This window comes from Emys orbicularis, chromosome 5 (genome assembly GCF_028017835.1).
Source record: "Emys orbicularis isolate rEmyOrb1 chromosome 5, rEmyOrb1.hap1, whole genome shotgun sequence".
NCBI lineage: Eukaryota > Metazoa > Chordata > Testudines > Emydidae > Emys > Emys orbicularis.
The window spans coordinates 30,653,724-30,668,646 of record NC_088687.1 but is presented as its reverse complement, the minus strand read 5'-3'; the positions used below and the strand labels follow the sequence as shown (position 1 = coordinate 30,668,646).

General features: G+C 43.6%; 1 protein-coding gene across 1 annotated transcript in view; it reads right to left on the bottom strand.

Annotated features, from left to right (window-relative positions):
• Positions 1 to 526: 526 nt before the first annotated feature.
• The window catches only part of ELOVL6 (ELOVL fatty acid elongase 6), a 130,497-nt gene continuing 116,100 nt past the window's right edge, over positions 527 to 14,923 (bottom strand). Inside the window, exons 3-4 of the mRNA XM_065405546.1 lie at positions 6,829 to 6,980; positions 527 to 951 (exon numbers count right to left, since the gene is read on the bottom strand). Coding sequence (XP_065261618.1) covers positions 527 to 951; positions 6,829 to 6,980 — 577 coding nt within the window. The remainder of the gene's footprint in view (positions 952 to 6,828; positions 6,981 to 14,923) is intronic.

Here is a 14,923-nt window from a genome sequence, read left to right as displayed (position 1 = left end):
ATGGAGTTCAATGACTTTCCATAATAAACATTCAAGATAGCCATTCACTTTTCATTTTTGGGGTAAACATGTCAACTCTTTAGCATAAAGTTTTTAATTTTGTAACTGTACTGGTATCAGACACAAACAGTTTGCTCTCTGCTTTGTTTTGTTCAAATTTAATGCAGAAAAAAGATTAGAAAGGATATAGAAATAATTTGTTTTTAATAAAAGTCTTTCTTCCATCTTTGGGAAAGAACAACGCTTATTTCCCCCCCCACAAAATGTTATTTTCCTTCCTTTTTCAGAGCTGACAGGTACAAGAAGGAAGATGTCTTTCCTCAGCAGTTCTTTGAGATGGAGTAGAATTCAGTGAGTCCTCACCATGATAGGATCATAAACTTACTGGTTTAAACCAACCTAGCTGTCCCTAAGCTGCCGAGTTTTAGCTGCACCATACATGTTTCCTTGTGCCATTTTCTTTTGTTTGTTTTTATTTTGTTTTTCTTGATGACCCTGAGCTATGGCTTCTGTCTTGTTTATACCACTAGTCAGCCTTCCTTGCTTTTCTGGTTTTGCCGATGTAGGCCTCAAAGAAGAAATGGCAGAATAACACGAAGTAGCTGAGGTACATGAGAGAAGACCAGATGATGTTCTGAACATGGGAGTGGCACTGCCCCTGTTGCATCCAGGAGAAGACCAGGTAATTAACTACACAACCAATCAACATCTGAGTGATCTGTGATAAGGTGATGAACATGGCAAACTTGCGTGAGACTCTGAAGCCAGCAGCCCGCAAGGCATAGTAAGAGTACATAACGGCATGGACCCCATAGTTCATGGTCATAAACCAGCCACCGCCAGCCACCATGTCCTTGTAAGAGTACCAAGAATAAAGCAGCACCGTAATGTGGTGGTACCAGTGCAGGAAGATGAGCTTCTGTTTCCTAAGAATAATGAATATTGTATCTCCTGTAAGAGAGAAGACAGGGGGGAAATATCAGAAACAAATCAAACTACTTTGTAAGTCTTATGTTCTGCCAAGTTTAAAATGGTGGAAAGTTGTTTAGATTGTAGAGTTTTGGGGCACTGACGAAAACCTCAGATCTAAATACCCCATAACTTTATTGGAGTTTAGAAACAACTTCTGTATGTATGTCCAGAGCCAGATTTTACAAGTGTCCCTTTAGCTTTATGATGGGGAATCAAACTCCAGGTCCAAACACTGTCTGCACTGGTGGGGTCTTTGTTTGAAAAGAACATAGGATCCAATCTTTGTGACATGACTAACTGCTATTTTAAAATGCTACACCTTAATTTAGAGACATTCTCTGCTGAGGAGGCAATCTGTGAAAGTCTCTCGTAAGCATTGTATTTTTGACTTGTGTTTTGATGTTCTGAGCACAAGCAATATCCATTTGTCTGATGCAACGTCAGGAAACAGTGGTATTTAACAGACACCAGGAAACCAGGTGTAACAAACCAAAAGCTAATTATAGTAAGGGAAGACTGACTATGTGTTGTCCCTGAGGTTATAAGGCAGAAAATTCAAGTCAACATTTTCAAACCTAGGTGCCTAAAATTAGACCCCTAATCCTATATTTATTATTTGAAAGTATCTGATTTCCATCCCCTGCTCACATGAAAGTCAATGAGTGGTAGCTGCTCAGCCAGTTTTTACTAGGTGCCTAAATATGGATTTAGGTGCCCAAATTTAGATACCCCAACCCCCCAGGTTTGAAAATTTCAATCACAGAGCACAAAGATTTTGTATCACTGGATCCTGGCATATAGGAAAAAGTGAAGAAAACTCCTTATGCACCCATCCTTTCCTGTGTCTGTTTGCCAGTGGAATTACAGTGGGGTGAGAGCAGAATCAGGCTCTGTGGAGTTACACAATGCAGTGACAGTCATGGGTAACTCATGGAAGAGTTTGTGCCATTGTGTTCTCACCAGTAAATATCTAGACATCTGTGGTACTAAGTGTTAATATAAATAGGAACAGGAGGGACTATACAAAATGTTTTTGTAGCAAAGTTCTGTGTCTGTATAACTATTAAGAAATCTGTTTAATATACATGTCTTCAGAGTTTGTATAAAGAATATTATAACTTGAGCAAACTATTGTCAAATCGTTCACTGTTGATCTACACAAAAGTCATTAACAAACAAAGAAAGTGAGTCTCTCTGCAAAAGGCTTTAGGTTTTTCCCTCCATGCAAGCAGGATTTTTTGAACCTAACTGCCAGTATTGTTAAAGGGACTGTAGTGGTTGGGGGGGTGGGGAAGGGGGAGGGGGAGGGGGAGGGAATATAACATAAAACAATGAATACAGTCAAGTTTTTCAAAATGATTAGTGACTTTGGGTCCTCAGTTTTTTGGCTGCCCAACTTGGGCCACCTGCAACGGGGCTGATTTTCAGGGGCAGATGCTCAGCAATTTCTGTTAATAAGGTCCATTTAAGATGCCGCAAAAATCTGAGCCAAATCATGAATTATATTTGAGAATGTCGGTTGCACCTTCCACTGACACTTCACTCAGAGCTCGCACCCAACCCTGTCTGAGGTTTTGAAAAGTTTCTGGGACTTTTTTTCTGCCATTGGTTGTCATTTTCCCACATTTCGACACTTCCTGGTTGTGGCTTGACTAAAAGTACTAAATAATGGAAATCGTAAACAGAAAAGTCCTCTGCTGTTTCTAGCCAAACTGAAGCAGGAAGTACCAGACATCTCAAGGGAGAACCTGCTCTCATGAGAGTTTGAACTCATTTTTTAAGACTCGGATCAATAAATTTTGTTCTCAGTAGCTCCATTAATGGCAATGGAGTCATTCTGGATTGACTGACTAGTGTGACAGCATCAAACAGTATGAATAAGTATCTGAATGCTTGATACTTATGCAAATCAACCTGAAACAGCTGCATTCACTTATTACTATGCAAAATGCTACTGTATATATAACCTGTACCACTGGAGAGGGAGTGCATGTGTAAACACTTCCTGGTTTTAGAGAGAAAACGGGGTAATTCTGAAATACCTCATATCCCTTTCTTCCAAATTCTCATGCTATTGCTGCAGAAATATGTTTTAGTATTCTTTCCACTTACTGTTTCTTTCCTCTCTTCCTGCTGTTTGCCACTACTGCATTGATCTTAATTATTTTATTTATATGCATATGCTCTTCTTATAGACAGTGATTTATAGGGGGGGGGGGAAAGTGTAAAGCATGAACCACAAAGTGTGTTTATATGTGCATATATCCTTGGAAAATCCAAAAGATGAACTTTAGTGGGGGGGTGGAACTAAACCTATGCCTTACATACACAGGGCCACCCAGAAGGGGGGGGGGGGGCAAGTGGGGCAATTTGCCCCGGGCCCTGCAGGGGCCCCGCGAGCCTGGAGGCGGTCCGGGTCTTCGGCGGCATTTCGGTGGCGGGGGGCTCTTCAGTCGCTCCAGGTCTTTGGCGCCATTTCGGTAGCGAGTCCTTCAGTGCTGCCGAAGACGCGGAGCGACTGAATGGCCCCCCGCCGCCGAAGACCCGGATCGCCGCCAGGTGAGTACAAGTGCCGCAACTCCCCCGCTTTGACCCAGGCCCCCTGAATCCTCTGGGCGGCCCTGTACATACACCTCTACCTCAATATAACGCTGTCCTTGGGTGCCAAAAAATCTTACCACGTTATCGGTGAAACCGCGTTATATCGAACTTGCTTTGATCCGCCGGAGTGCGCAGCCCCGCCCCCCCGGAGCACTGCTTTACCGCTTTATATCCGAATTCGTGTTATATCGGGTCGCGTTATATCGGGGTAGAGGTGTACTAATGCTACAGTTATGCACACTTCTGTTTGCTTCATTAGCTGCAAGAATGCCAAGTCACATTGGTTAGAACCTATATTTCTAGCCGATAGTTCCTAATTTTAACACAACCAAATCTAAGTGGGTTTTCATGTAATTCAAACAGTAAGAAACCAAAGAGTCTGAAACAGCATGAAGGGGGCTGTGTGTGTTCTTGTCTGATGTGCTGATAAATTGCTAATCTGAAATCCACTGAACTGAGTTTGCTGCTGAAATACAAACCTATTCCTGCTGTTTATCTGTATTTAGTGAATTATACAGATAATTCACTAAATACAGATAAACCTCTGAGGTTTCAGTAACCTGCAGCCTCAGTAGTGAACTGGAGGACTACTGAATCGTTGTCCCCTACTTTGTATTAAGACCATTCTCTCTCATACTAAGAAGTCCTATGAGCAGCAAACGTACAGGCTGGGTACTAAACATACTCTAGCAAGTATATTCTTTATAGCCTTCCAAAAACTGCTGGAGAGAAAACCATTTACAAAATCTGCCTCCACTAGGAGGGTGGGTGGAAGAACTACAATACTATCGGAAAGGTGTTTATTTTCTGTCTGCAAGAAGCAAACTGCCAACCTAGGTTTCTGGTGTGTTTGGGGGTGTTTGGGGGGGGGGGGGAAACACAATGTTCCTGTGTGTACACACACAAAATAAGGACAAATAAAACAGAACTGAGGTAGAATGGGACCTGAAGCCTCTTGCTTCCATAGCTTGATGTTATTGTGTGTGGCGTCCAGATTTATATACAGTAAGACAGACGCTGAGTCACTCTGCAAATCACTCTATTAATGTTTATCTGTAATGACTGACTGCTTCAGACATGGGGTACCCTGTACAGTCTGACAGGGAGTTTTTTGTGGTTATTTATGGGACAGGCCTAGATAAGGTTATGGAGGAACCTAGTGTATTGCTCTATACTGGGTTCAGGACCTGTCCCCATGCAATCAGTCAAAGTACAGTGATAAGCCCAAGGCTGTGCAACTTTCCCTTGACACTGGATACAGTCAGTATGATGTCTATTCTTGGCCATTGAACCTGTGACCTACAGAGCTTAAACGTGAACCTCAACAGCTTGAGTTTAAGGACCCTGGCTGAAAGCTGTAACAGATTCATCTCGCTGCAGACAACACGGGGGGGGGGGGGGGGGAGGACCACGACACGGCACTGAACAATGAGTTACATCAGGTTTTCTTGAACTGCTGACTAATATGTATGTTCCTGAGCTACCAGCTGCACAAAGTTGAATAGCCCCAGGAACCTGGACCTAAAAGCACTTCTATTTTTAGATGGAACCTCTTTGGTTCCTTCCCCACCCCCCCAATTTCTACTGATCCTAGGTGGCTTTTAGGGTGATTTCCCATGGCCATATGGAGTAGTCAACCGCTTCCTCTCCTTATACTCCAGCCTGGATAACTTGTTCTGGTTGCACATTCTGGGAATTTCTATTGAACTTTATTTTTATTCTGAACAAATTGCATCAGGAGTATGGGCTGGATTCTGCCTTCACTTACCCTGATATAAGCGAAGAGTAACTCCACTGAGGTTAATGCCATTTTACTGGTGAAAAGCTCATAGCAGAGGATGTATCAGACCTTAAGTATATCTGTATGTTGGTTGTTGTTCAATTTCAGTCAAGAAGTCATAGTCACTAGCTCAGTGGCCGATATCCAGCCCTGGTTGGTAGCAGACTACCCAAAAGCAATTGATTTTTAGTTATGTTCAATGAGTTGATGGTCACTAGGTGCCCACATCACCAAAACCACAAACACTAACTAGCACCTATCAGCCATCTCAGAAGAGACCAAGGACCGAAGACAGACCTACAATTTCATTCCTATATGTCACCTGTCTAGATCAGGCTTGGGGTATATTAGCAGGGTAGTATGGGGAAACTTGCATTGGCAATGCCTGTACTATATCTGAGAGAGCACTTCATGGTCCAGCACTGCTGAGCTAACAAATTTAACAAATACTAAATTTAGAAATAGGGGTCAAGGCCCAACTATTTTGCAGAAGGCCTGTGTATATGATCCTTAAAGTAAAGGAATGAAGTTTCCAATGCCCTGGCTGGTACAACCATTAGATAAAGGCTTATTTATCTCTAGATAAGGTGAGAGGAGAAACAAGGAACCCTATGAAGAGATAAATGAAAAACAATACAAGGTGGGCTTATTTGACACTGTCAGTCACCTTCTATGGGAGAAGAGATTGCCCCAGCATGAATATTTTCCTTAATCAACAGGTGACAGACTGCCTCCAATCTAGCAGATAACACTAGGTAACTCTCACTTCCCCTATGAACTGCTAATAGGGGTTAGGTTGTCCCTAACCCTAGCATAGGTGTGTAGAAATAGTGGGGAAAACAAGGGCACAAAAGGTCTCTCTGCCTCCTTCCATACTCTCCAAAAAAGTCAAGGAGAAATAAGGTCCCCTGTGCTTCGGGGAGCACAGAGACTGCTCCATCCATTGCCCCTAGTAGTACACTGTGCCCCAGAGAGGGGGCTGGGAGGTACAGGGCCAAGAGCCTACTTGCCCTCTAGATTGGCCAGTGGAGTTAGCTGGGTGCACTGGGAACGAGCAGGCTGTACCATCCCAGGAGTACTGGGGAGCTAGAGGAGGGGCACAGTGCATGGGCTTCATGTGGTTCTTTAATGTCCCCAACTCAGAGCTGTGCTAAATGCCACAGGTTAGCCCAGGGCCATGAGTTAACTATGCAAAGTCGCAAGCTTGCCTAAACTGAATCAAAACTGCTAAAAATTAAGGTGAATTGACCTGAGGGGTTTGGGAATCATCTTGTTCAACTTTTCATTGCTCAAATCTTAGCTCAATTGAGCGTAAAGCTTAGCGACTGAGGAATATGGGGGGGTTTGGTTTGGCTTTTTAATTTACAAGCCTGAAAAGCGGTTTTCAGCAGCACTGAATGGTCTGCATGTTTTCTGCATAAACTCTTTTGCCCAAAATATGCACATTAAACAAAAACGAGAGCAGGGGTACTCACCTAGTTCGGGTGCTTTGCTTAGCACAAACGCGTAAGCCCAGAATTTGCTGACAGGTCCATTGTAAAAACTCTGGTCACACACTGACTGCTTCAGGCCTTTGGTCATCAGAATGTACAGCATATAAGCACCAGTTCGAACAGCACCAAATATACTTCAGAATAGAAAGAGAAAATAAAGAACATTCAGTAGTTACTTAATAGCTAAACTTAATCACTTCAAATCATTATAGTAAAAAGCTAGTGATGGTCTTATTAGCAGTTTGGGGCCAAATATTGATTCAGGTGTATAGCTAGAGTAACTTCACTGCGTTCAAGAAGTGAATCTGAATTTTCAGAGTGAGTGGAGAATATGGGTGTTTTATTGGACTGAAATAATACTACAGGTGACAGTCTGGTACAGTCATGTCAGCTCCCTTCTTTCAGTCCTAGGGAAATCCTACTTCAGGTGTCAAGAGTAGATGGGAATGTCTCCTTCAACTCTGAGTGTGCAACCTGCAGAATTTTGATCTTGCTGGCTGGGAAACTGCACTGTCCACAAGCAGTGAGTTTAATAGCAGCTTGCATTTTTTATTGTTATTAACTCCCTCCCCTGGGTTTCTCAGTGTGTTCTGTCATCTGTTTTCTGTGCCCCAGTCCTGCAATGAGTTTCATGCAGGCGGAATCCTGGACCCAGCCAGAACTCCACTGACTTCAGTGGAGAACCTGCTTCAAGAAAGGAGCTTAAGCTTGTAAATGCTTTTGGTAGAAGCTCTGGCTGGCTTCATTTTGTGTCTCAGACACCACCTGGCACATTGTTTGCTCTTAACTCATTACTAATAGAGGAACTGACAAACTAGCACTAGACAAATTCATTTCATGAGATGCACAAATCACCCTCATTTCCTTAAACTTGTTTGGACAGCCAGATATGTTGTGTTCTGTAAATGAGGTATATTAGGAAGTACATTATGGTGTTAATTAGTGTCATTGATGGAGGAGCTCATTTTAGATTACAACTGGCATACAGGTGGCACTATTGAAACCGTTTCGCTTCAGCAACACCAGCTGTACCATCATGTAGTAGTTGAGCAGGTCTCCACTTTGCAACCCCTAGCTGTTGGCTCAGTAACCAGAAGGATGAAAGGCCATTCTGGATGCATTACACTCCAGCTTGAAAACCGAATGGGGAGAGAAACTGAAAGGCTTCTTTCTCACCCTGCTTGCTAAGTTACAAGAGCACTCATGCATACTGGTTAACTGAGTGGCTTCACTAGCATTTCTGAAGTCCATACTTTGAGGACTTTAAGTAACACAAACAGCCTGAAAAAAGTTCAGGCTTTTCACCATCTGAATGCTCAGGCATACAGAATTCACCACACTGGATCACTGTGCCCCACCACTACCCCACATCACCTCAACCAACACTGCCTTGCATCACTTCAGCCAACATCACCTCACATTGCTGTGTGCCAGCACGGCCTTGCATCACCTCCCCACATCCCTGAAGTCCATCGTTGTCCCACAGCACCATGCTCCATCGCTGTTCAGTTTAACTGTCCTTCATCACCTCCCTCATCACTGTGACTCATCCCTTCCCAGCATCACATCCCCGCTGCCTACCTCACATCATGTTGCCCTGCATTGCCTCCTCCATCCCTGTGCCCCATTCCCAGTGCCCTGTACCACTGTTCCCACTCACTGGTTTGTGATATTGCCCCATCACTGCTCCACATCACCAACTCCATCACTTCTCAGCATCTCTATGCCCCTTCACTGCCCCCATTACTGTGACCCACCAGAGCCTCCCATCACCTCCTCCATCACAGTCTCATATCATTGTGCCCCCATCACTGCTGTGTCACTGCCCCCATCACCTCCTCCACTGTCCCTCATCCATGTGACCCATCACTGCCCTGCATTCACCGCCTGGCCCATGTCTCCCACTCAGCTCATGGTCCCCTGTCATGGACAGCCACGTGACAGTAAGAGGGTTGATGTGATGGATTTGACTGTGGAAATGTATGCATATAGGCAATACATATTAATCACCCATGCAAAAAAAAGAGGAAATACGGCGTACATTTTTAACAGTGTGGGTAATCAGCCATTGGGACAGCTCACCTAGAGTTATGGTGGATTCTCCATCACTAGCAGGTTTTAAATCAAGACTGTATCTTGCCAGAGATATGCTTGAGCTCAAACAGAAGTTATGGGCTTGAGGCAGAAATTACTAGTTGAGTTTCTATGACCTGTGTTACACAGAAGGTCAGGCTACACGATCATAATGGCCCCTTCTGGCCTTAAAATCTGTGAATCTATTAATCTAGGTCTTTATATCATTTGTATAAAGTCTCTTGACTTCTAGACCTACAGCATAAACAGGTATGTGTACACTTATCATTGCAGGCCGGCAAAACACCATCCCCACCCTCACCGCCATATACAATATTGCACAAGAACATTGTACCAGACATTACAGTGGTTTTTAACTTCCTGTGGAGCATCAAGTATTGGGTTCTTCACCTGTGCTGCACATGGAGGGAAATGTTGCTTGCTGACTCCTGCACTGATCACCTTATATCTTGAAGCATGAGGTTTGGGTATTCTATTAGTATATATAACTACAGGTGTTATTAACGTACAAGTTATCCTGTTCTTCTAAAGGTCAAGCTTCATTGTATGATACGATGGTGATATCATCATTTGTATTGCAATAGCTATTAGGACCCCCACTCATGGACCAGGACCCCATTGTGCTAGGTGCTGTATAAAACATCTCCATCCTTAGTATCTACCTGGACCCTACGGTCTCTCTTCTCTGTAGGGTTGCTTTCTTGTAGAACCTTTTTCCCAGCATGCTTTTCTCATATCTTTCTGGGGCCCTTTAACTTTGGCAGAGACGGACAACTGCAACCTTAAAGCAGCTATATTTAAATTGGGTGCTCCTTGCTGTATCTCCTCATCTTCCAGCTAGTAAGTATTCTAACTCCTGTTATGCTTTCCTTTTCTCAGTACTGAGGAGACAGCACAGTGAATTCCACAGGCTGACTGGGATAGCCATGTTGCTGTTGTTTCATTTAGGAGTTGGGTGGGACAGCAGGGATTAGTGGGATCAGATGGCATATGTCCTGGATATGCAGTACCAAGCAGTCTAATGTCAGCACTGAGGCATTTGCTGACATGAAAATAAAACGGGGAAGAAAAAATCTGAAAGAAATATCCTCTATTACAAAGTAAAATAGTTGCAAGCAACATTATGTTCATTGCTCTTTTAAAAGAATCATGTTTTAATAACATTTGCAAATCAAACAGGTTTCTGAATCATGAATTTAAGCTCAGATCAGAATAGTGTCTGTTTAAAATAACAGACAAAATTCTGATTGAGCTAAAACTGGTGTAAATCTGGAAACCCAAAGAGTTACTTTAGATTTATATCCAAGTAACAGAGCAAAATCTGGCCCCTAGGGCATACTGATCAATTCTTAATTTGGCATGGATAAGATCACATACGTCTTTATATATTTCTTTTTTGTTAGTATTGTTCTGTGGTTTTCCTTTGGTACTATCTATGTGTGTGTGTTCGTGTATTCCCAATTACACTGGAAGCCTAGATGGGTAATAGCAATCCCATGGCAGGACACTTTGTTCTACCTCCATGTTTCTAACTGGGAGTGACTTGTGATTAGTATTCTACCCAGAGTTTGCCTTACTCAACCATAGTGATCTTTTATATTAGGCAGATGAAAGCAACATTACCTTCAGCATAATACATACATTTAACTGATATATTAGGGTGTGCTATGTGCCTAAACTCTAGCCAACTGACAAGCTGAAGTTACCAGACAGAGTGATGTTTAGTGAATGCCCCAAAGTGCATGTGAACTCAGAGAAACGGAGCTGCTTTTTGTGCCCCCACCATTTAATCATGTCGTTCCTTCTGTGAGGTGAGATCAACCAACTGATTTATGTCTCACATAGAAATGATGTGCAGGAGGGTGATGGGATTGCTTGCTCAGTAAATCACTTCTGCTTCATTTTGCCCAGGCCCTCGTCTGTACTGTCACTATTGTGAGGCATTAAAATGAACTGCCTACCAAAGCAGTCTGGCGAGTGGGAATCAACTGGGATTCTAGAATTAAGGTAACGACAAAAGTTACAGCCATTCCAAATGAAGAGATTTATCAAAGACATACTGCACTGGTAAATACTGCTTTCTCATCTGTTCAAATAAAAAATGGCCTGCATTTCTTTCCCTTCAGGCTGTGCCTTCTCGAGTAGACTAACAAGCATCCAATTGATATGTTTTGATCATGTTATGGACAGGTAAATATCTGCGAATATAAAAATAATACTCTTCACTTACTTTCTCCTTTTAACAAGAGACTCAAAATGTTTTAAAACATGGATTAAGACCATGAGACTTTTGAGTGGGCATCATCATCACCCCATTTTGGAGATGGGGAAATTGAGGCACAGGGCAGTAAAGTGATGGGACTAAGGTCAAAAAGCAAGTTAGAGATAGGAGCTAGGAATGGTCTCTAGGAACCCTGACTCTTAGGTCACTGATTTAACCACTAGACAACACTCTTTCCACACAACTGTAATAATGGGAATTGAACCTGCTTCTGCGGGGCTGAATTAACTCTCGGTGTCCGTGCTACATAGCTATGAAAGCATCTGCCAAACACTACTACATATACTAAAACATTGCCACTGCAGTGCTGAGCAGAGAATGTGGTCTTATTTCAGCTCTTTAGAACTATCCAAAAATATCCAATTTTCTTGTTTAGCTCGCTGCAGCATCAGTACTGTGTGTTGTTCTACCTGGAATATTTGACATATTTTCTGCTCACAGATCTAGAGACAAAGTCCATTTTCTGGCTCTGAACAACATGCACATCTCAGAACAGAAAACATCAGCCCATAAGTCAAACAGTTGCGCCTATCAGGCAGCACAAACATAGCACTATGGCTGTTCTTTAAAAACAGAAACAAAACAAAGACATAGCTTTGTGTCTGCAGGCCTAGTTGAAGATGGGACCATACTGGAATCTGTAAGAATTCTTTCTTATTCCAAAGGATCCCACCGTGCTTTACTAACTATGTACATATGGCACTAATGAAGTGCAGCCAATTGGATCACAGCACACTGCACAAACATAAAGGCGGGGAAATTCTGGCCAAAGACTTCAGGCAAAACTCTGCTTATACACATGGGATACTTAAACCCAAAACAGAGAGGAGCTTGGCTTGTAAGATCTCATCACAAATTCATCTTCTCACATCCACCAACCCACACTAAGTCTGGGTTGGAACAAAAGGGTGAGCTTTGAACCACTAATTCCAGGAAAAGCCAAGCTATTCCAGACTTGCAGTTCGGGTGTCATTCCCTTCCCTGGGAACATCCATGGGAAGAACTGGGGGGAAGAGAGGGCTGTCATGTGACTATGGTAAAGATTCAGAGAAAGTCACTTTCTTCTAACACTGAGGAGGGAGCTTCATTAGAATAAGGATAACAGTATTATCCCCTAAAGCTACTCAGTCTCACTGTGTTTCACTGTAGATCTTTTGCTTAGAAATGGCTCCAACCTGGCTTCCTGCCACAAGGTTAAAAAACTCCAGCAAACACACCCTTGCAGTTTCCCTCTTTTTCTTTATAAAGTGTCTTTTTACAAGAATTAATATGTAACAATAAAATATAGAGCTGGACATAATATATCACTGGCTTTATCACCCTCCTGGAAGTCAGGATACCTCTTAACAGGTATAGAGGGAGCATGGTGGGGTGGGGAAAGAGTTTTAGGGGCCTTGTAGGGCCCATTAAAAATCCAGTGGCAGAATTCAGAGCTGTCTAGTTGCAACCATTGTGGGGCTGGCCTAGCCCTGAGAATTGGGGAGCCTTAATTCTGCCTCGACGTATTTATAAAAAAGTGTTTATTCCTTGAACTGCCCATGTATCAGCAGTGAGTTTCTGTTGAAGTGCACATCTGTAGAGTTAGCCAGATTTTCTACCGAGCATGCTTCATAGTTAAAATCCAAATCAAAGAAATGTCATACTTAAGAGAGCACATGCTCCTAATTGAGATCAACTTACATGCAAAGTTTGAAGCTTCAGCAGCCTTCAGCCTCTTTTGCTGTATCCCAATAAAGAAAAGAATTGAGGCCACAATTTTTTATAATGAGAAGATTTACAGGTGAAATATGTTGAGTCAGATAGAAATGTCTCTAGGTCAGTTCCTAAAAATTTGACATTTTTTTGAGCACATAACAAAAGTTCATTAGCCTTAATGTTTAATTCAATAGAAGATATTTTATTGTATTAGTTTTCCATTCTTCTGCCAAAGAACTGGTTTCTTAATGGTTTGGGGTAGCCTTGCTGTGTCAGCATGTTTGCCTGCTGATGTAATTGCTGCAACCTCTTACAATTGTGTAACAGGTTATATTTCCTTTTAGTAATGTGGAAATTGAGCTGTTGCCTGCATGTTTGAAACAACGGCATCCCTCACACTGACAGGATGGAGTGGCATGGTACACTACAAACATGCTGAGACAGATGAGAGATGAGGTAAAAATACCTAACAGAAAATCTCTATGCTTAGCTGAGTGAGAGAAAAATGCATAGCAGGAGGTTATATAAGGGCATCTATAGGAAAAATAATTATTTTATCAAGGTTCATAGTATAGTAACTCCTCGCTTAACGTTGTAGTTATGTTCCTTAGGCTTGGTCTACACTTACCCCCCAATTCGAACTAAGGTACGCAACTTCAGCTACGTGAATAACGTAGCTGAAGTTCGAAGTACCTTAGTTCGAACTTACCTCGGTCCACACGCGGCAGGCAGGCTCCCCCGTCGACACCGCGGTTCCCCCGTCGACGCCGCGGTACTCCTCTCGTCTAGCTGGAGTACCGCAGTCGACGGCAATCACTTCCTGGTTCGACTTATCGCGTCCAGACAAGACGCGATAAGTCGAACCCAGAACTTCGATTCCCAGCCGCCGAACTAGCGGCTGGGTGTAGACATACCCTGAAAAATGCGACTTTAAGTGAAACGATGTTAAGCAAATCCAATTTCCCCATAAGAATGAATGTAAATGGGGGGATTAGGATCCAGGAATTATTTTTTTTTGCCATACAGAACAGTACTATAGTTGGGAGGTGCCCCCGCCTTACCCCACACAGGCACAGCCCACTGGCACTGGAGACAATGAGGCAGGCAAGGAGGCTGAAGGTGCTGTAGGCTAGGAGAAGCACATTGCGCAGCAGCAGCGGCAGCTTCCCCTACTCTGCAAGCACCAGGGGCGGGGGGCTCAACCCTTGGCCCGCCCACGCCCTCCCTTCCCCCCAAGCCCCCCCTTAACCCCTCTCCCCCTTTACTCTGCACACCATGTCCTCGCTCCTTCCCCCTCCCTCCCCTGCCTCCTGCCCGCGGCAATCAGCTGGCTTGCGACATTCAGGAGGGAGGGGTGAGGAGCGAGGACTCGGCACGCAGGCTCACCCTCCCTCCCCTGCCTCCCAAACGCCACAAACCAGATTGCCGTGGGCAGGAGGCAGGGGAGGGAGGGAGAGCCTGCACGCCGAGTCCTCGCTCCTCACCCCTCCCTCCTGCCCGTGGCAATCAGCTGGCTTGCAACGTTCAGGGGGCGGGGGGAGAAGGGGGAAGGCATTGATCCACGGGGTCTGCCGGCGAGTGGGAGGTGCTGTGGGGTGGGGGGGGATATAGGGGAGCTGATAGGGGGGCTGCCAGCTGTGGACAAAGCAGGCAGCCAAAGGACATTATAGCGAAGCATTGCACAACTTTAAATGGAGCATGTTCTGTAATTGAGCAGGGACGTAAGATGGAAACAACGTTAAGCGAGAGGAGGTTAAGTGGGGAGTTACTGTAAATAGATGTTCTGTATGTGTAATGACATTTATTCCTGTTAACAGAAGTCACAAAACAATCAACACAGCCAGTCTCAAATCCTCATTTTGGAAGTTGTTTTATTTGAACTCTAGATCATTGAAGAAGCAGATTTTAGAATCTGGAGACTACAAATCTGTGATATTACATGCACAGTGCGTGAAGTTCATAACTAACATAAATGGAGTTGGGTCCACATAAGTCAATTTGGCCCAT